The sequence below is a fragment of the Thalia democratica genome, chromosome 8 (genome assembly GCF_965202585.1).
Source record: "Thalia democratica chromosome 8, ktThaDemo2.hap1.1, whole genome shotgun sequence".
Taxonomy (NCBI): Eukaryota; Metazoa; Chordata; class Thaliacea; order Salpida; family Salpidae; genus Thalia; species Thalia democratica.
This window is the reverse complement of record NC_139172.1, coordinates 41,700,947-41,722,318: the sequence shown is the minus strand read 5'-3', so window position 1 is coordinate 41,722,318 and position 21,372 is coordinate 41,700,947. Positions and strand designations below refer to the sequence as shown.

Genomic DNA, 21,372 nt, shown 5'->3' with positions numbered 1-21,372 from the left:
ATTGTATGGAAAAAAAAAATTAAGTGGTATTTTTTTGAGTTTTAAAAAAACTACTAAGAGTCTATATCCTCCTTTATTTTTAAGCAGTTTAGTACAAATTTTCAGGAAATATACTTTACAATATTACAAAAAACTTGTAGGAAGCAGATTTAAAAAAAGCCATATATATTATATATGACCAAAAAAAAAGTTTATTTTTTATAATTTCTTTTTTCTTGTTCTAGATTAGAAAATCTGTTTCCGAAAAGTTGTTTAAAGTTTAGTAAATATTACTCAGCAAATATTTTAAAACAATTGCTCAAAAACTAAAGGAGATAGAATTTTAGTGAGATAGTCTATTTTTCCCTTTTAGTTTACACCCTCCATGAATAATCTATTGAGCACTCTTTACTTAGATGCTTATTTCAAAAGTTACTTAGGATTTTAACAATTAATAAAAATTAAAAAGTATCTTGTCTAATTATGTACAAAATAAGACAAAATTTGAAAAAAAAGTGTTTTACTTAAACTGTTAAGTTTAGGTTACTTTTGATATAGTTTAAAATATTTTTAGTTTTTAAAAGACATTGTTGTTTTTATTAAATTATTTCTGGTATGAAAATTAGTATACATTTTTATTGTTATATTCCTTAAAAGTTAATAAAATTATTTAAGCTTACTTTACAAATGTTTTTATAGTAATCTTGTAATCTCAAATTTAAACAAATACAGCTTAAGTTGTTTAAAACATCAGAGTCTTTGACTTAATAATATAATTTTTTATGGCAAAGTATAAAAGCGTTTTTTGCATTGATTTTTTTTTCAAATGTTTATAAATTGGTTAAAAAATGCTTTTAAAGTTTAAATACAATTGTTTAAAAGCTGTTTTGTAAGATACATATTTTTATAGTAGTCTTTCTAATGTCGACTTTCAACACAAAATAACTTTAGTCCCATTTATGTGTTTGTCTATCTTAAATATTTTATAATAATTTATAGTATAATTTTAGCTAAATAAATAATAAAATCAAAATTTTGAAGATACAAGATTGATCCCCTCATTACCATATGTTTTACTGACATTGTAATCTGGTTTTAAAATATTTAACAGTTTTTGACTTATTAAATCACATACTGCAAACCTTAGTTTTTCTATTTATTAATTTTCTAACATATAACTTAGTTATTTAGTTTTAACAAAAATTTAATAGACTGTTTATTATTTTTAGAGTTGTCTAACTGTTTGTTATTGTATGTCCGTTTTGTTTAGACACTTTAACTCTTGAAAGATTTGAATAAAAATATAATTTCACTACATTCAAAAGACCATGATTGTAGCAAAATCCAGCGTTGACAAGTTAAAAGATTTAGGAGGTTAAATTTTTTTATGTTGTTTTAAATAAACTTTAATCGTAAAGAAAGTGTATACTTTTTATTTTATAAGTTTTTTATGATTTATTTAGGGTTGCTTGACACCAAGGCAACTTTGGATAACTTAGGCTAGTTTGATATATTTTATGTAAATATCTGGCTAGTTTTTAAATGCATATAATTTTTTTTCCAAAAATTTTGTTTTTTATTTGAGATATGTGCTGTTTAAATATTTTTAGGTTTTTAAGTTTTATTAACTGCAGTGTTTCCACACATTCAGGGAAACTCAAAATATTTTGAATTTCTAGAAAGTCTCAGGATAACTCTCAGGGTATTTTGACTTTTTTTTGAATTAAGGATGACTCAGAGCAGTTTTGATTTTTTATAAAAATCTCATAAAAGTTGAAATAATTTTTTTAAATCATAGGGCAAATTTTTTGTGGATCTAGAATGAGATTTAGTTGATTTAGTTTCAATATTTTGTTATTTTATATACCCAATTTAGTTCAGGACTTAATTTTTATTGATTTTGAAATGCTTTTTTTTTGCCTTGCGGCTAGTTCTTCACTATTCTTTTAAATGACATATTATGTTTTTTATGAATCTCAAAATTAATATTTATCATTATTTGAGTTTATAATAAAGAGAAACAGTTTAAAAATATAAAAGTGTAACTATGCATTAAAATTTTTAATACTTTTACTTAATTTTGTAGTTTAATCAAATTGTATCATTTTATACACCCTTAGTTTAGAGATAAAGTTGATTGTTATTATTGTTTTTTAAATAACAAAAAATGCGCTCAAAATTTTAGTCCTAGGAACTGGTGCACTAAAAAACTTTTCTATTATAAGTCGCACACCACAGATACCTTTTAATTTCTTGCCCAGTCATAACTTATAAATAATTGTTTTCAGTAAAAAAAAACTAAAAATTATTATAAAATATTAGTGTTTTCTAATCTTCAAAAACAGTATTTCTCATAAGCTTAGTGAACATCTAATGCAGATGCAAAAACATATAATCTTTCTTTTAAAAAATGAACATGAGGTATAAGTAGCCAAGGACAAAATTATATATTGGAAAAAAAATTTCAGGGTGACACAGGGCAGTTTTTTTTGACTCTAAGAGTGGCAACGCAGTAGCAGTTATTGTTTGGCTATTATCAAGTTTTTTAAAACTTTCTTATTAATTCAATTTAGCACAAGCTAGTTTGGTGTAACTTTAGGCTGGTCACTCAGGCTAGATTTTTTCTTCAAAAAGTGGCAACCCTGTTTTTTTCTATGAATTTAAAATTTTTTGCAGCTTAATGTTTGTTTTGTCTTTATTATATACTTGATACAAATTCAATTACATTAAAAAGTTATTCTTGTAATACTAAAAACATGTTGATTAAAAATGATATTAATTAGTTTTTCTGTTTTGTTATTTTTTTCTTTTTTGAACAACTAGGTTTCATATTCTAATTGTAAGAAGTAGTTGAAAGTAAATGAATTAATATCTCTAAAAAAAAATGTCTTGTTTGTAAGGGTAGGGAGTACATCACATTTTTTTGGTCATGTTGTAAAATTTATATTTTTCTTTTTGATTTAGATTTGTTTTAGCATCATTAAGAAGAATTTAATATTAAAAAAAAAAATTGCCAAAAAAAAAAATTCCGAACTCAAAAATTGATTTTGACCCCAAAAATCACTTATTTTCATTATTTTTGACTTAAATAGTCATAAAGTCACTTATACATGTCCTATACTTATAGTTTTTATCTTAAATTAAAGTTTACAGTTACAGGCAAACATTTAAAGACATTTCAACTTGTGATCTGTTAACGTACGTGTGCTTGGAAGAACAAACTAATAGATCTTCCGTTCTTCAGTAGTGTGCGGAAGGTTTTTAGCAGCTTCAGACAAGGTGAAAGAAGACAGTCTACTACGTTTGGGAGGTTTTAATTGATAAAGGAGAAGATGATGAAGTCGACAAAGAAGTTCTTAAATCTAATTCAGATTGATTTTGGATGGCTTCATCTTTAGATAAAAAATAATTATGACCATAAAATGAGCCACAAGCGGTTTTAAACGCAAGCCTAGATGCTTCTAGTGATAAATTACATTTTACTGAAATTTCACACAATGTGTTTTTTATAGTATCAGTAAAATTTCTAACTGTTCGAACTGACGGACGATTAGAAAGACAACACTGGACAGCAAAATGTGAGTGGTTTTTAGTTAAACGCACTAATCCAGAACGATTAGTGCTAATGATAGTACTTCTACCATCATTTGAACTGGAAACTGAAGGTTCAACATCAACTTCAGAAATGTATGACTCCTCACACATGTCTCGCTTCAGAGCTGCTTGTGCTAATTCTAACTCAGTTTGCTTTTCAGTTACATATTTCAAATCAACATCTTCACTTATACGGCCACAACGGGAACTTAGTTGATCAGTATAAAAACATGCCTCATCTCCAGTAAGAGTATCCATGTTTTTGCCTATGTCAAACAACTTGTCAACAACTAGAGGTACGTTTTTATGTCTACCTGTAAATATATTAGATTGTCTCCATTCTTTGTTGAGCTGCCTCAAACTCTTTTTGACACCTGATTTATCTCGGGTCTGCTCCTTATACACTTTACTAAAGTAATTATTTACTACAGTTAACAACTTTGATTGTACTTGTTTTATTTTTAGAACATATTCTTCACCAAATGCTTTGGTCCACTGTAAAATGAGAGCTGTTGCATACGCCTTAACACAATTTTTCATCTTTTGTGATTTTGGGTTAGAACAAATGTTAAAAATGTTAATAGCAACATCATAAGTTGTTGGTAGGCAATCTCCCAGAATTATACTTAAATTACTACTATTATTCATCTGTAAAAAATTAACAAAAACTGTTTTTTTAATCTTTAACAGTATAGTGAACTTTATAAATCTTTAGTACAAAAGCAACTAAGAAGTAAGTAATCAAATATTTTGAGTCAACTATAAAACACTTGAAGATCTTGTAGATATCTAATACTTTTCAAACCAATTAAACAATAAACTAAAAATTAAATAAATTTCTATCTAGTGTGTAATAAAACTATAAAAAATTTAATAACTATTAAACTTTTAAAATAAATAAATTAAAGCAGATAACATATAATTTAACTTTAACTTTTTATCTAAAACTCAAAATTAATATATTGATGATTTGTTGCACTAGCCAGTTTTACTGCACTGATAAAATAAAACTGATAAAAAGTTGCATCATTGATTTTAAACTTCATTTCTCATAACTGCAACAAGCTCTAAATATTCTCTTGAGTTCAACAATGAATGATGCAAGCATTAGTTCATTACACTAATGTAAAAGCACAACAGCAGAATAAATTAGCTCTTTTTAATAAAATGTACCCTTACAGTCAACATTTACATATTTTGTGTGATTATGACGTCATAATGTTACAAAAACAGTTAAAATGTCTTTAAATGTTTGCCTATAACTGTAAACTTTAATTTAAGATAAAAATTTTAAGTATAGGACATGTATAAGTGATTTTATTACTATTTAAGTCAAAAATCATGAAAATAAGTGATTTTTGGGGTCAAAATCAATTTTTGGGTTCGGAATTTTTTTTTTGGGAATTTTTTTTTTTCAATATCAAATTCTTCTTAATAATGCTAAAACACATCTAAATCGAAAAGAAAAAAAAGTCTAGCAAACATCACCCAAGTACTCCCTACCCCTATGTTTAGTTTATTTTTAGTTAGTTGTTGCTCTAAAAGATACTTATTTTAAACTGTTCAGTTAATTACAGGTAAAATAATAAAGGTAATTTGAATATTGTCAGTCAACTTATGGTATGTAACATCATTTTAAATTAAAGTTTTGTTTCACTCAGAAAGCAATACTTAACTTTTCAGACAAACCTAGGTTTTTTATTAAACCTATGTTATAAAATAAATTCAGTTTTTCTTAACTTACTTATGTCAAAAAACATTACAACTGCTCAACAACCTACTGAAGAAAACAAACTTAACTACGCAGCAACTAAAAGTAAATAAGTTTAGATAATTCACAAAAAAGCTTGTTTAAATAGAATGTATTTCAGCATATAATTTAACAAAAAAGTTGCTTTTAAGTTCATGATTTAATTAGGTTTGCATGAAAGTAATTAGACATCTTTAAAAAAAGCAGTTTGTTGTGGGTTCTTTAAAGTTTACATCTATTTGTTATGAATGATTGAAAAAAATTGTATGTTTGTTTTCAATATGTTACTTAGTTTTTACATAGTTTATGTAAATTATTTAATACTTTTTGCATGCATGTAGTGAATTTTGTATTGATATGCTAAGCTTAAATTTGGTCAGTCAAGGGTAATAATAGTTATCTAATATTATACATGACTGAACTAGAATAGTTATATAATTCATTTTTAAATGTTTGTAATAATAAGTGACATTTGTAAATTGAATGTTACATTATTTATAAATGTTTTAGTTGTTTCAAAAAAAATAAATAAGTAATTTACTCTTTTGGCTTGAGGTTATAATATTTTATGTGCTAGTTTTATTCATTTTTTATTTAAATAAACCATTAGCAAGTATTTTTCCTTTATACATTTTATGTGTGCTCTATGAAGTATGTAAAACAAAAATCTTGCATACAACACTGCTTGAAATAGATAGAAAAGTGAAAACTTGTGCTATAAATTAATTTGTCATTTATCTAGTAAACTTATTTACTAAAAAAAAGTGTTCAAATAGACTAAATGTAGTTTAATAGTTTCTATTTGAACTAGTTTATTTTTAGTTGGTCATAAAAAAACTGATGTAGTGTAAATAAATTATTTGACATTTATACATTCTAATGTATGAGAACATTTTAGGGTTTAGTTATTTTATTTACTGTTGTAATTAGATGTTAAAGGCAAAGATAAAACTGTTTCACGTACTTGTTAAAAGCCATGTATAAAAGTATTTTATTATTTTCTAAATTTATGAAATATATTTAAATAAACTTTATAAAATAAAACTGATATCGATTTGTATAATATAGAAATTATTTTTCCTTCAATTAGTTTTTTGTTTTACTTATTTAACGGTATCAAGTATTAGTGCAAATTAGCTTACAGTTTGTAATTTTACAACCAGACCGTCGATACCAGAATGCACAGTCCTCGTCAAAACCAGCAATTTCCAGGCCCCAACAACAACAACCGGTTGTCAGGGGCAACCACAACAAGAGGGGCTTCAACAGGAACAAGGTTTTATTTGACTGTATAAAGTACTTACATTTAAGTATTCAATTAAAAGAATACAATTGTTATTAAGCATTTTTTTGTAAATCTTAACTTTTACTAGCTTAAATAGAACTTTTTATTAATAAAACTTCATTGTTTACAATAGCTGTTTTAACTACACATCATTTCTTTTGACACAAACTTTACCATAACTATGAAGCAGGGACAGCAGCGTCTAAAGTAAAACGTACATATTTCTTTTAAAAACCTGTTTTGAACTCTTTTTTGAGATAAAATTAATAGTAAGATATATTAATTTAAAAAATAACCTTATATTTGTAAAAGTGTATAATTTTAATCAAAATAAAATTTTGTGTCAATCTCAGTTGCTGATCCTGATGTGAAGTTTTGTGAACGTTTAGTTTAGGTTTTGTATGAAAATATTAATGATCACTAATAATTTAAGTTTTAATATAAATGTAAGCAATGCGCAGAGACCAGATGGTGACATCTTTAATGGGACGAGAGGGGGCAGGAAGCCCGTTGCTAATGCCAACCACCTGATAAACTTCCAGTACCAGCGCAACCACTATGATGTCACAGATCATTACAGTCATCATCACCACAGCGGTAGGGGTAAAAAGGCCAAAACTCTGCTCTTCTCGAAAATGCAGTGCCTCCAAGCAAAGTTTGTTTAATTTAAATGCAATTATTTGAACACGTAGAGGTAGTACATATTGATTACTTACCTGAAATGTTTGTTTTAAATTTTCTATCTTAAAAAAGTTGTGTAGTTGAAAATCTAGTACACAAACATATACTTTACAAAGAAGTAGTTTTCAACAAATAACAAGTTGGTAAAGTAGAAATTAATGGTAGCTAAAAGTATTTCTACTGTAAAAAAAAACAAATTAATCCGTTACAAGACAAATTCACATTTTGTATTTTTTTAGTGCTAAAATAAAATGCTAGTTAGTATAAGCAGCAGGTTTTTATTTTTGTTGAAAGCTGTCGAATTTTGTGAACTTGCTAAATTTTTATTATGAATTGAAACATATTATCATAACTATTGCTAAAAACCAGGTCACAATTCATATTGAAGCAAGGCCAGCCCAACGCAACAGTTCATCTAGCGGACCCGGACGTTTTGGTTGATTGGGATTTGGTACAACAAGTCAGGGTTTGGGACACCAACCTTCCAAACTGCCCCATTTGCCTACATGAAGCCGTCGCTGGTTAATATTTTGTGGCAATTTACATAAGAGTACTAATTATTGAATTCATTCTTAAAAAAAATCAAGTCGATGTATTACTTTACCAACTCTATAAATGTTTTATACGTATATGGGCGTTTATTAAAATAAGACTAGTTTTAAACAAACTTGATTCTAGATAAATATTAAAATGAAGAAATAACTTAAATTAAGTATCTGTTTAATTACTATGTGATTATTAATATGTATATATAGAACTGAATAAAATCATTTTATTTCACAGCAAAAATGACGAAATGTGGGCATGTTTACTGCCATCCGTGTATATTGAGGCATCTACACCAAGAAAAAAGCAATGGATCTGCAAAATGTCCCATTTGCACTGAATTTGTACACAAGAATGACCTCAGAAGGTAAAAATTTTAAATATATATTTTTTTGGTAATAAAATAATGAAATACTTTGCTAGTTTAGATGTCTAATACTAAGTAATTAGTTTGTATCTAAAAATTTTATTAACATTGAGGCAGAGCTTCCCAAAGTGGGCCATGACAGAAATTTAGGGGACCATGAGCAGCAAAGGAACCACAGGGGAACCATGAGCAGCAAAGGGGCCACAGGGGGACCATGAGGTCATAGTTTGAAACTTATACTAGATATTCTGGAGTTGATAGTGAAGAGCAAAACAGAAAAAGTCTTAAGTGTTTTTAATGGTAGTTTTTGAGTAATCTTGTTTGAGGAGCCATTGCTTTTTTAATTTCTTTTAAGGGGGCCTTGTGAAAAAAAGTTTAGGAAACCCTAGTGCATTAAGGCCATTGGGGGAAAGGTGGTAAATCACTTTTTTTCATAACTTATTCTTGTTTTGTAGAATTGTAACTAAGCTACAATTTCTTTTCTACAGATTTAAAAAATTCAAAATATTTTTTGACATATAGTCAATAAAAGTTGAAGAGTACTATAAGGTAGTTATGGGATAACTAAAATAGTTAATAATTAGAATTCACTCAAAATCTATCTTCTCTGATTTTTGAGATTACTACCTCGAGTTTTTAGGAAATTTTTTTTGCAGTATTTTAAAAAAATCTGTTTTGAAATAGTTATGATTTGAAAAGTAAATGATATTTATAAATCATCAACATCAATTCACAGTGTTCAAATGCACAAAGACGTTCAGTTTGGTGAAAAAGCAGTGATTGAGATGAGATTGATGAAATGCAATAAAAATTCATGCGTACCGCAATTTGTAGGTGATGAAAATAATTATGAGGTAATATTTTTATTTACAAATAAATGATCTACGAGTAAATATTATAATTTGAAATTTCCATTTTACTTCATTGTAGGTTTCATCAATAAAACTATCAATTTCAACATTAATTTATTTTCTTAACGTAAATATTTTCTGTATAAACTATGATGTATCCTTCTTTTTTTCAAACTTATGTTGTAAAATTTGTGAATTTCTATAAAAACTTCATTAGTATCGAAAAGTTTCTTAAAAACAAAATTTAACCAATTTTTTTGTTAGCAATAGATGAGCTTAGACGTATAAAATTTGTAAGTTAAACACAACAAAATTTATCAGGACAATAGAAACAAAAAATGTATAGAATGGAGCTCATTGGAAATATTAAATGAAATAGTAAATAAAGAAATTCAAACACTGGAATTCAATCTAGCCACTGAAGAAGATGTATGTATATTAGTTTCAGTTTATTTATAATAACAGTTTTTATTAAAGTGAAATTTTTATATGATTTATAATTAATTATTTTATTCAAATTTAACTTTTAGTACTAGGAGTACTTTAATAAAATTAAAAAATCTATCTAAAAAGATTAGGAATTGAATTGTAAATAATTATGTTTATTAAAATAACATTCTAATAGAGTTGAAACATTTCTTTTGCTAAAATACAACTTAAAGTACTATAAATTCTTTAAATTACTTTAAAAATCCAAGTTTTTGTTTGTCTAACAATGTCATAAAATATATACAATCGGTTTTTACTAATATAAAAATAAAGTATATTAAGTATATATAGATCTTTTTGAGTTATACAAAATTTTGATAAAAACTAGTAACATAGTTCAACGTAATACTTTTGTAATAAAGTAGTAATGTTTTTCAACTTTCAATAAAAATTTTCAGAAGTTAAACAGTACTTGTATTACACTTAGCTTAAGTTGAAAAAAATCTCTTTCTATCATTGGAATATTATCAACAGGATTTTGAAAAACCATTTATTCAAATGGCAATAGACTTGTGTAAAGTGAGAAAAGGCATTTTGGAATCAGAGTGTAACAAAAGTCCTGCAAATAATGGTAAGTTGATGTATTTTGAAACTTAAATTATTAAACATAAACAGTTAACCTGTTGATTCAAAATCGATTGCTTGCTTTTAAGTGTTTTTTTCTCAGAAGAAATCTTAATGGAAATTTTTTTAAATCTTTGTATCGATTTTCAAAACAAATTTCAATCAACTGAATATATATTTAGTTATGTTGGTTAATATAACTTATATAATAAATTTTAGGTTGTGATACAAAGTCAGTTGATTATGAGGTAGATGAGTTGAAAGAAAAAATGGAAAATGTTGAAATGAATACCAACAATTGTTACTATTTTTATCAGGTTAGCTTTTCATAAAAACTTATGTGTAACCTAACTTTAATATCGAAAATGTTGCTTATATTGTTTTATTATCAACAAAATAACAGTGTAAATTTAGCCATATTACTTTTTTAAGTTTTTATGTATGATTTATATAAACTGTTGTTGAAATTATTTAGTACATTTTAATTTATAAACATAGCTTATACAATAGTACTTGAAACTTTTTTTTACTCATATGTATATATAATTTTTTTTAGTACTTTTTGTGGAAATAAAATTGATTTCGTTACTTAAATTTTAACAGTTTACAGAAAATATTCAACTTTATTTAAACTAAATTATACTCTTACTTTACCCTTAAGTATAAAAGTTTTTGAAGGTTTAAACAGCATAAAACAATACTATCCTGTATAAATTACAGAATTACTGCTTATAAATAACTAGTCTTGCCTTATAACAAACACACGTATATTGTTGACGCTTGATAAAATTAAACCAGTTAAAATATCACATGTTTTTTTTCTCGTAATAATCGATAACCTTTCCTATATGCTTTGCTGTAAATTATATTTTAGTTTCTTACTGTTTTATTATAATTAAATAGTACAATAATTTGAAAATAAACAACACATTTGTTATTTTTACTTAAACGCCATTAAACTTTATAATTTAAAAAAACAACTAGTGTATATAGTTTTCTGCTTGTTTAAAATTTTAGACTAAGTTTTTTAAATGTTTTTAAGTTTAATTTTACAATTTATACTAAGTTTACAAAAGTTTTAAGCTGCAAAATGTTTATATACCAGACACATGATTTTTGAATTATGAAAACACCATTGTTATGGCGAATAACTAACTTATGGCGTTTTAAGTGGCTGTTGTATTTTTGTTTGAACTTGACAATAAGTTTAAAAGTGCCGCCTTTTGTTTTAAATTATAAGTTTGCCAATAAAATATATTTTTTTAGTTGTTTCTTGTATTTAAAAATATTTTTATTAATTGCTACAAAATTACGATGTTAGACGAGCAAAAGTGTAAAGCTATTAATGAAGTTTGAAGATATTGAAAAAAAACTACAAAATAGAAATTAAGACTATTTTAAAGTGAAATTTAATAAATTTACTTAATTATTACCTATAGTCGGGTGAGAGCCTTATAACTTTTATGTAATTTTATTTACGTATGAAATAAAAGTAGGTTTTTTTTTGAATTTTACACCTTGTTCCATGGTAGAAGCATGATTTTAAACAGTCGAGTAACACTTGTTAGACTGAACATGAGATCAAAAGTTTATGAATGATAAGTTAATGAAGCTCAAAAATTATAAATGACAGGGTTGCCAAAACGCATAGGAGTTTGAAAATTTTGGCAAAAAAAATTTAAAACCTAGAAAATGATAAACTTTGAAAAAATCCTGAGAAAACCTGGAGTTTCAAAAAACAAAACTTAAATTTTTAAATATTTTTACATGTAAAGTAACAACTCACACGAAAAATATATCATAGATTTAAGAATAAAAATATTTATAAAATTTTTCATTAAGAAAAAAAAAAAAGTTGCTTTCAAGTAATTTTTAATGTTGTTATACTTTTTAAGACAGTTTTTTTTACCTAAAGTTAAGTATTATACTAAAAATGGTCCATAATTTTTTTTATTTTAATGTGGAAAAAATTAACAAAGAAAAACTTTTAGCAAACCTAAAATAAGTAAAGATCTCTAAATTTAAACAACAGTTTGTTGACGGATACTTATACCCAAAGCAACTAAAAATGAGTAAAATGTAAATACAAAAAATAGTTAAGGGCATAGGGAGAGGGGGGGTTAACACCCTTTTTTGGTTTTTAATCTTATTTTATATAGTTTTTACTAAGCTACAAGATGCTTTTTACAGATTTGAAAAATTCAAAATAATTTTTGAGATATAGCCGGTCAAAATCGGAGGCAACAATAGGATCCTTATGGGAGGCGCAAACTAAAACGGCAAATAACTAAAACTGTTTTTTTTTTTGTTGAATTTTTATATAATTTTTGTTTTTATAATAACCCTATGCCCTTAATAACTAGTTATACAAAACTCTATCATGTTTTTTTAAATATCCAAACAGTCGAGCGACGGTCAACACTTCTATTTGAACCAACTGAACATGAAATGTATGGAGCACCAGTTCAAATCGTTTCAACAATGCCCTCATAAAATACAAGCTAATATCGTAGAAGTTGAATCGCACACCATGGATCAGGTACTTTGATCGTGTTTACTTTACGTTTGTTTGTAGCAAAAGGAAATTATTTGACTTCGTTATGGTTTTTAAATTTAAAGTATTTTTTTTTATTATTATATACAATATTATACATTGTTTATATATTTTAGTGTTTTTTTTATTATATTTTTTAATTGCAATTTTTTTTCTTGTTTAGTTTATTTTGGTAATACTGCAAATAGTTATGAATATTAGAAATTTTAGGTACTATAAATATTTTGGGTGTTTATTATTTATTTACAATTTTTTACATAGGAAACGCGTAAGAAATCGGGCAGATACCTCAAACACCTCCCGCTATCTTCCAACTTTTCAATTATCGAGGTTGATCTCTCCCCTTATTTGGATGAACATACTCTTGATAAATTTGGACATGCATTGAAGGAAAGACAGAGGTATTGATGTTTTCAATTGAAATATATCTTAAATAAACTTGAATAAAACTAATTCTAAGTGAATATTTTCTTTAAACAAAACTGCCTAAACATTGAGGATAACATATGAATTGTTATATTTTTATGAATGCAGGGTTGCCACTCGGTCAGGAAATCAGGAAAAGTCAGGAAAAAATGGGGGTTATAAAAAAAAAGTCAGGAAAAGTCAGGGAATTTGATAAATTAAAAAAAAAGTCAGATTTTGTTAGTTTAAATTTCTAAATTTCTTGTTTTCCAAAGCCTTCAAGTGGTAAAAATGAATTAAAAGTCCTTTAAATTCAGAAAAAAATTCCAAAATTTGTCTATAAATTTACAAAAATATTTAATTTTATTTCCAATGCCTTCATCTGGTATAAATTAGTAAAATTTCCTTTATAAAACTGCAAAAATTTTCTATTAATATATTGAACAAGCAGATTTTGAAAGCTTTTTAGTATTGATGATCTGTAGCAAGGACACTTCCATAGTGAAACTGTGATATATACACAAAAGTTTATCAAGCATAATTTTAGAATCAAAATGTTTTTTTTAATTAAATAATTGAGTTCTTTATAAATAAGCAGTTAGTTTAGTATTTTATGTAACAAGTTAATGTGTCTACTTTACCTCTTTATAATTTTTTCAAGGTTTTTTAAGTTTATAAAATAAGTTATAAGAGAGGTATATGCCAAGATTAAGTTTACTTATTATTTATACTTTTTGTAGAGTAACTTAAGTTTTTATTTTAAACTATAGTTATTTATTAAACTATAATTTATTTGTTAAAAAAATTATACTAAATGATAAAAGGAAATATTTTATACAACAGATATATAGTTTACTTGTTATGTCTTTTTTTTACAGTTACTTTAAGTATATTCTTTTTTAATTGATTTTTAATTTAAGGATTTTATATTAAATAGTTTGGGTAGTATTTTTTAAGCTAAGTGAACAATTTATATAAGTAAAACATGTTTTAAGTTTTTTATTATTTTAATGTTTTAACTGTAAAAGTTCTTTATTGTTTAAAGGTTTTAGTTGTGAAAGTTATTTATTGATTTAAGGTTTTAATTGTAAAAGTTCCTTATATGTTATTTCGTTTAATTAGATACATTTATGCTAGAAAATGCTAAAAAATGGTGTCTTTTTTTAGACAAGCTGTGTTTATAAGGTAATAATACAAGTTTTTTGCTGATAGAGCTGTTTATTACAAGCATCTATCATATACAGATGGTTCAAGTGATGTACTGGAAGTTTGATTACAGAATTCAGCAAAAAACTGTTGTTTTTAACCTGTATTAAAATTGGATTGAAAGCTTTATATAGTTTCAAGTGTTAGATAATGTATTTTAGAATAAGTTTAATTAAAGAGTTCGATTTAGAAAAGTCAGGAAAATTTTGGTAAAAAGTCAGGAAATTTTTCTCAGCGTGATCAGTGGCAACCATTTGAATGCTTTTGTTATGCATTCTTATGTTGACACTACTTTAGATTTTCATTTATTTTATCTAAATCAACATGTATAAAATAGGTGGAGAAAAGAGAAAGAGCAAAAAGAAAAGAAAATAATGAAAATGGCTCAAAGAAAACATAACAGGAAAAATGGTGGTAAGAATATTTTGTTTACTTAAATAGAGTTAAGATACACAAAACTTTTAATTTGATGTAGAACATTATACATATCTAATTGGTACAAACATGTTAATGTAAAAAAGCATATAAAAACTAAATTAGTTTTACTTTAGGAACAAAAGTTAAAACTCATGTAAATTTATTAAAACATACTTAATTTCCTATGTATTATCTTTAGTCTAAAATATATATTTACTATAAATAAGTTGTTTTATTGAAGTGTCCAACCAAGTTATAAATAGAGCAGACAATAAGGTATTTAATTTTGAAATTTTTTAATAAGCTTTTGTTTATTAATTTATTGCTAATCATCTTTGATGGTGATACAATTAGTGAGCTTTCCATCTAAACTTGGTTTGAAAACATACAGTTGAAAGTAGTGTTTAGTTTATATTTTTGTGTATTTTACTGAATAATTTTTCTGTAATTCGACTAAAAAAAAAATTAAAGTCTTTATGATAACAATGGTTGGTATTAAATTTTCTTTTGTTTGAAACCTAAACTTTTCAGTTGTACTAAAGTAACTTATAATAATTTAAAGTTAAAAAGAACTTGAGTGTAAGTTTTCAAATAAATTTACCATTGATTGAAAAAAGTGTGAAAACTAAAGTAAAGTATACATTTCAACTATGAAATCAGATGTAAATATTTTAAAAACGTGATACAATGTTTTTATTGTGTTAAAGTAGTTTATAAGGTGAAAACAAAATATATATTGTTTCAACCATTAAATTGAAGTATACAACTCAAATTTCACAATGTTTCTTATTATATTGTTGATTTGTTCCTCTTTTTTCATATATTTTTCGAATCGAATCAAAGAAAGCCGTTTAGTATAAGCGGAAATAAAAGTTTTTTACATCTTTTAAATGAGTTTAATAAAAACCAGTATTACGTACTATTTACTTTAAATCAGTAAAATATTTCTTAGCTTGATTGTGCACAAGTAAGAGTTCTTTGTTTAAGCAATATGTATACTATACAAAAAATAACAACACAATAAAAAAATCAGTTAGTTATCAAGCAAAATAAGTCATATAATTTACTCAATCTCAATTGGCTTACTTTAAGGGCGTTAAGTTGTTTTGAAGCTATGTAAATAATTTATCTGCATTTAGTTAAGTTTTCTTTAATAGAAAAACGTTTTTTCTGCTTTTATGCTATAGATTAGTGAGAAATCGATAAGTTACTTTCCTAATAAAAAAAATATTGTTGTAGATACAGTCAATATTCTTTTTAGTATTTATAATTATTTGTTTAAGTAAAAAACAAAATTATTAAGGTCTATAGTTTTGTAAAAAATAAAATTCAATTTTGTGCATTATACAGATACAAAATTATCAAATACTTTCAATGAACAATTGTACAACTATGTAAATAGTGAGTGTTATTTTGAATGCAATGCAGTGTAACGTGATTTGATGCAAACATGTTAAAGCTGAACACTTAATAACTTAATGAACACGTTTTTTCTGCATTTGCAGATTTCAATTTGCAGATTCTTAATAATATTTTATTTATTTAAAAAAATAATATTTTATCAATATTTTGTAGTAAAAATTGAAAGATACATGTTTGAAAATGTTTTTTAAATAATTTGTAGAAGCAAATTAAGCCAAAAATGCTCAAGCTCAATTTATTTTGCAGGACAGCAGTGCTATAACAAAAACTACTACCAAGTTTAAATATTAGAAATGATTTTTTTTTTATAATTTATGTATACATGCTTTAATATTAGCTTTATGCACTTTTAAAAAAATCTTAAATTTCGTTACCAAATTATTTACTTTACTTCGGTAAATCAGTTGGATACGAAATGAAACCTTTTAAAACCCTGTTTAATATTGCAAACACATTAGTATAATTCAAGTCAACATAACTACATAACAGTTCGCCCGGCAAACTACCAGTTGAGCAACAACAATCAGTTCCCCGACATTCAACATTCAGTTCTGTTCACACCAAACAACAACTCGTTTCATGCACAGGTTACTTGTTTGAATGTAATGTTAATATAGTTTGCTTTTTGTAAGAGTTAAGTAAACCATTATTACAAGTTTTGGTATATATATTTTCATGTTAATATTCATATTATTCATCTTTTTTGAAATAAAGTTTCAAATTTTTTCAAGATTTGACTCTTCAAATTTATAAAACTTGTGGTTAAATTTTCAATGCATTTAAATTGTTGAATTTGTTAAACTATCATTACTAAAACAAGGATTCAACTTTTTACTAGATTTTTCTTTTTAAGTATATTTATTAATTTTTTTTTCAGTCTCAACCCCAACAATGCATCTTCAAAACAACAAGCAGTACATTCAAACCCTGCAGCCCTTCAACTTCCAATTCTTCTGTTAGTTTATTATAAATTAATGTTGTATTATGGATATTCATTTTTTCAATAGTGCAATATTTACTAATCATGTTGTAAGTAAATATTATTGATGACAACATGGCTAATTTTTGTGAAAAAATTAAAATGTGTTCTCTTTTTCAATACTGTATGATAAAAGTTGAAAAACTTAAAGGACTTTTTTTTTGTTAGTTGTTTATAAAAACAATCTAATCGTCAACATCTAATTCTTCTGTTAGTTTATTATCAATTTGTTTTGTATTATGAATGTTAATTTTTTCAGTAGTGCAATAGTTACTAATCATGTTATAAGTAAATATTATTGATGACTAAATGGCTAATTTTTATAAAAAAGTTAAAACTCTTTTCCATTACTATATGATAAAAGTTTAAAAACTTAAAGGACTTTTTTTTTTAGTTGTCTATAAAAACAGATATTATAAGGAATATGTTTTATTTTTAAGTTGCTACGTTTGAGTTCTTATAGCCTTCAAGTCTGTTCCGTTAAGTTTTATATAACTATTTATAAATCAAATTTAAATTGTTTTGTAATCAATTATTAGTCATAGAAGTTTAGTTGTCGATTTAATAAGTGTGAAATCATTATAAACCAGTTTAGTTTATGCAGGGTTGCCACTCGGTCAGGAAAAGTCAAAAATCAGGAAAAGTCAGGAAAAATTTGAAAAAATTACAAAAGTCAGGAAAAGTCAGGAAAAAATGGGGGTTTTGAAAAAAAGTCAGGAAATTTAATAAAATTAAAAACAAAAGTCATATTTTGTCAGTTTAAATTTACAAAATTTTTTTGTTTTCCAAAGCCTTCAAGTGGTAAAAATTAATTAAAAGTCCTTTAAAGTCAGAAAAAAATTCCAAAATTTTCCTAGAAATTTACAAAAATATTTAATTTTATTTCCAATGCCTTCAAGCTGGTATAAATTAGTAAAATATCCTTTATTAAACTGCAAAAATTTTCTATTAACATATTGAACAAGTACCCTACTTGAACAAGCAGATTTTATAAGCTTTTTAGTTTTGATGATTTGTAGCAAGGACACTTCCATAGTGAAACTGTGATATATACACAAAAGTTTGTCTAGCATAATTTTAGAATCAAAGAGTTTTTTGATTAAGTAAACAATTGAGTTCTTTATAACTAAGCAGTTAGTTTAGTATTTTATGTAACAAGTTAGTGTGTATACTTAACCTCTTTATAATTTTTCCAAATTTGTTTAAATTTATAAAATAAGTTATAAGAGAGGTATATGCGAAGATTAAGTTTGCTTATTATTTGTATTTTTTGTAGAGTAACTCAAGTTTTTAAAGTAAATAAGAGTATATCTATCTGTTACAAATTTTATACTAATTTAGTATTAGATGAAAAAGTTGAAGTGCTAATAAAAAAACTAAGAAAATAAATTTTAGTATATACATTTAAAAAAAACAGTATTTGATTAAGTTCTTTATTGTTTTAATGTTTTAACTGTAAAAGTTCGTTATTGTTTAAAGGTTTGAGTTGTGAAAAGTTCCTTATTGATTTAAGGTTTTAATTGTAAAAGTTCCTTATATGTCGTTTGTTTATCTAGATACATTTATGCTAGGGTTTGCTAAAAAGTTGTGTCTTTTTTCAGACAAGCTGTGTTTATAAGGTAATAATACAAGTATTTTGCTGATAAGCTGTTTATTACAAACATCAATCATACACAGATGGTTTAAGTGATGTACTGGAAGTTTGATGATAGAATTCAGCAAAAAACTGTTGTTTTTAACCTGTATAAAAATTAGATTGGAAGCTTTATATAGTTTCAAAAGTTAGATTATGTATTTGAGAATAAGTTTAATTTAAGAGTTTGATTTAGAAAATTCAGGAAAAAGTCAGGAAAAGTCAGGAATTTTTTCTCAGCTTGATGAGTGGCAACCATGTTTATGTTTATTTTGCTTTATCAATTCTAATCTAACATGATGATTTAATGGAGTTACAACTAGAATTGACAGTAAATAAGAATTGTTACATGTTTTACAACTACAATTACCTTTTTTAATTCAAGTATAACTTTTTTTAGTTGTTTCAAAGCAAAACTTCATTTAAAAAGTCTTCTGTTTCGGCTCATAACCATTTGGTTCTTGTAATGCTAACTATAAACATGTGGTTTTGAACTGAAAAAAATATTTTAGTAAAAACTGAATTTAAATATTAATAATATTTTATGTTACAGGAAACTCATTTTTAACCCAAAACGTTTAAACCAATTTCTAACAATAACAGACTTCATCTACCGGAAATTCGTGGTCGTCTCTGAAGAATCGACCGTCTATGACGTCATACAGGAAGTATCAACCAAGTGTTACGTCACTTACACCTAGTATGACGTCACAATCCGCAGACGATCCCGATTTCGATCCGGATTACGTTCCGCCTCCGTCCTTCAGAGACTCTTTTATTCAACAGGTAAATTAAAAAATATTTTGTAAATCAAAATGACTCGATTAATTGTACATAATCAAGAGTTTTTTAAATAAAAAGTTTTTTGAATTTATATTCTTTAATCACTCTTTTAAAAATTTACTTAAAGAAAATAATTTAACTTGTTTACATGATCCACTCCCGTACTTTCTGAGCTAGTTCTTTCTACCAGTAAAAAAATGTTTGTATTTTTAGAAAATATCTTTTTAAAATTATATAAAAGTTGTTTTAAATTGTATTTAATATTTATAACTTTTTAAAAGTTTTTTATGTGTATTTTCAGATCTATGGTTTAATTGTTTACTTTATAGCAATTATTTAGCTATTATTTTGAGAAGAAGTTATTAAATCGGATTTGATTTGATATAACAATAAAAAAAAAACATTGAATTACTTCAAAATCAAAACTAAATTTCAGGTGTGGCAAGATCCCGAAGTTGTGCTTCAGCGTGCCAAACAGCAACAAGCAGAAAACGCGCCAAGTTCTGGGCAAAAAGGCGGGAAAAAAGGCAAGAAGAAAGGACGCGGGAAAAAAGTTGTTCTGTTCAGCACCTAAATTGGTCTCTTCGCCCAAAACCGTTGTACATTTTCTGTTTTCTGACTATTCGCCCATTATTGTTTTGTTTTGATGAAACATTTAGTCTCCGCTTTAAATCGTCCTTTACAATAACATGTTAATATATAAATATGCTTTTTAGTGTTCGCAATTTAATTGCTTGAGTTTTTGACATTTTGTTAAGATGAGTCTTTTTTTTAAAGTAATTTCACTATTTCGTTTTATTGGTTTATGAAAAATTTGGTGGTTACTTTACGTGTTATATGATTGTTTTTAGATAAATTGCGTCAAATACTGATACAAGATTATTTTTTTGTTTTCCAAGAAAATTTAGATACAGGGTTGCCAAAAAACTTGAAAAAACCTAGAATTTTAAACAAAAATCATAAAATAACTTGTAATATTTAACAATTTTTACATGTTAAGTAGAGAAGTTTTAATTTGACACAACAAATCTACCATATAAATAAAAGTTTTAAGTTATCCTTTTTTTAATTAAAAAACACTGTCAAAATAGATTAACATATTTTTTCAATGTTTTAATACAACTTAACACAGTTTTTTACCTTACACTTAACTTCAAGCTAAAAATAGACCGAAAAATAACTACTTTTAGAAACCTGGAAAAAATTTGGCAAAAATTTAATTATATTTTACATATAAAATAAAGACATACTGGATAATATACCTTAATTTTAACCTCAATGACCGAGCTTAGTCAATATTATAAGTTTATGCAGTAAATTATCTTAGTTTGCATAATACTTTCGTAGTAGACAGAGAGCTCAGATAAGCTGCTTTTTTGTGTCGTTTTTTTTCAAAACAATAACTATTAACATATTCCGAATTCGTAATAACAAACAACTGCTAAATATACCATACAATGTAAACAGGGGTTAGAAAATACGGCCTGTTATTTTCGTTTGAAAGAAACGAAGTTTAAGCTTATTAACAATAAATGTTTACTTATACGCTCTCATTTGAAGTACTCTCTATATAGTAATTATTTAATTTCAATTTTGCCATTCAAGAATTAATTCCTTTCAAATATTTCCCTTGCTTGCAAAAAGCATCCGACCCCCAGCATAAGTAGTAAACAACTTTATTATTTAGATACTATTGTTAAGTTTGTTTTATTACACATAAAATATGTCTACCGTTGCGCTTTTGATCTTGTACGTTGCAGTATTATATAAATTTTTGTGAAACTTGTTTTAAGTGGAAACATTTCCAAATATAACATCTCATTAATAAAAATGTTTTTTAATTGATATAAAATGTAAACAATTAGCA

General features: G+C 25.5%; 1 protein-coding gene across 2 annotated transcripts; it reads left to right on the top strand.

Annotated features, from left to right (window-relative positions):
* Positions 1-5,254: 5,254 nt before the first annotated feature.
* On the top strand, positions 5,255-20,373 carry LOC145842234 (E3 ubiquitin-protein ligase RNF10-like). 2 transcript variants are annotated; one of them, XM_082949653.1, is made up of 16 exons: positions 5,255-5,389; positions 6,487-6,599; positions 7,060-7,263; positions 7,659-7,810; positions 8,073-8,202; positions 8,939-9,056; positions 9,375-9,482; positions 10,017-10,113; positions 10,326-10,423; positions 12,511-12,645; positions 12,922-13,061; positions 14,609-14,685; positions 16,600-16,697; positions 16,988-17,065; positions 19,326-19,508; positions 19,942-20,373. In XM_082949653.1, exons 2-16 carry the CDS (start codon positions 6,502-6,504, stop codon positions 20,077-20,079), a joined length of 1,854 nt encoding a protein of 617 aa, XP_082805779.1. In that variant the 5' UTR covers positions 5,255-5,389; positions 6,487-6,501; the 3' UTR covers positions 20,080-20,373. The 2 variants fall into 2 exon arrangements, with proteins under 2 accessions (XP_082805779.1, XP_082805778.1); XM_082949652.1 differs by having other exon boundaries at positions 5,261-5,389; positions 7,070-7,263.
* The last annotated feature ends 999 nt before the right edge of the window (positions 20,374-21,372 follow it).

What these genes read in the sequence shown, in the direction of transcription:
- LOC145842234 (XM_082949652.1), top strand. Translation starts at nt 5,320, where the DNA reads ATGTCAAAAAACATTACAACTGCTCAACAACCTACTGAAGAAAACAAA. An exon ending in CAAAAGTCCTGCAAATAATG is followed by an intron (nt 10,114 to 10,325) that starts GTAAGTTGATGT and finishes AATAAATTTTAG; the next exon opens with GTTGTGATACAAAGTCAGTT. An exon ending in CTTCAACTTCCAATTCTTCT is followed by an intron (nt 17,066 to 19,325) that starts GTTAGTTTATTA and finishes TAACAATAACAG; the next exon opens with ACTTCATCTACCGGAAATTC.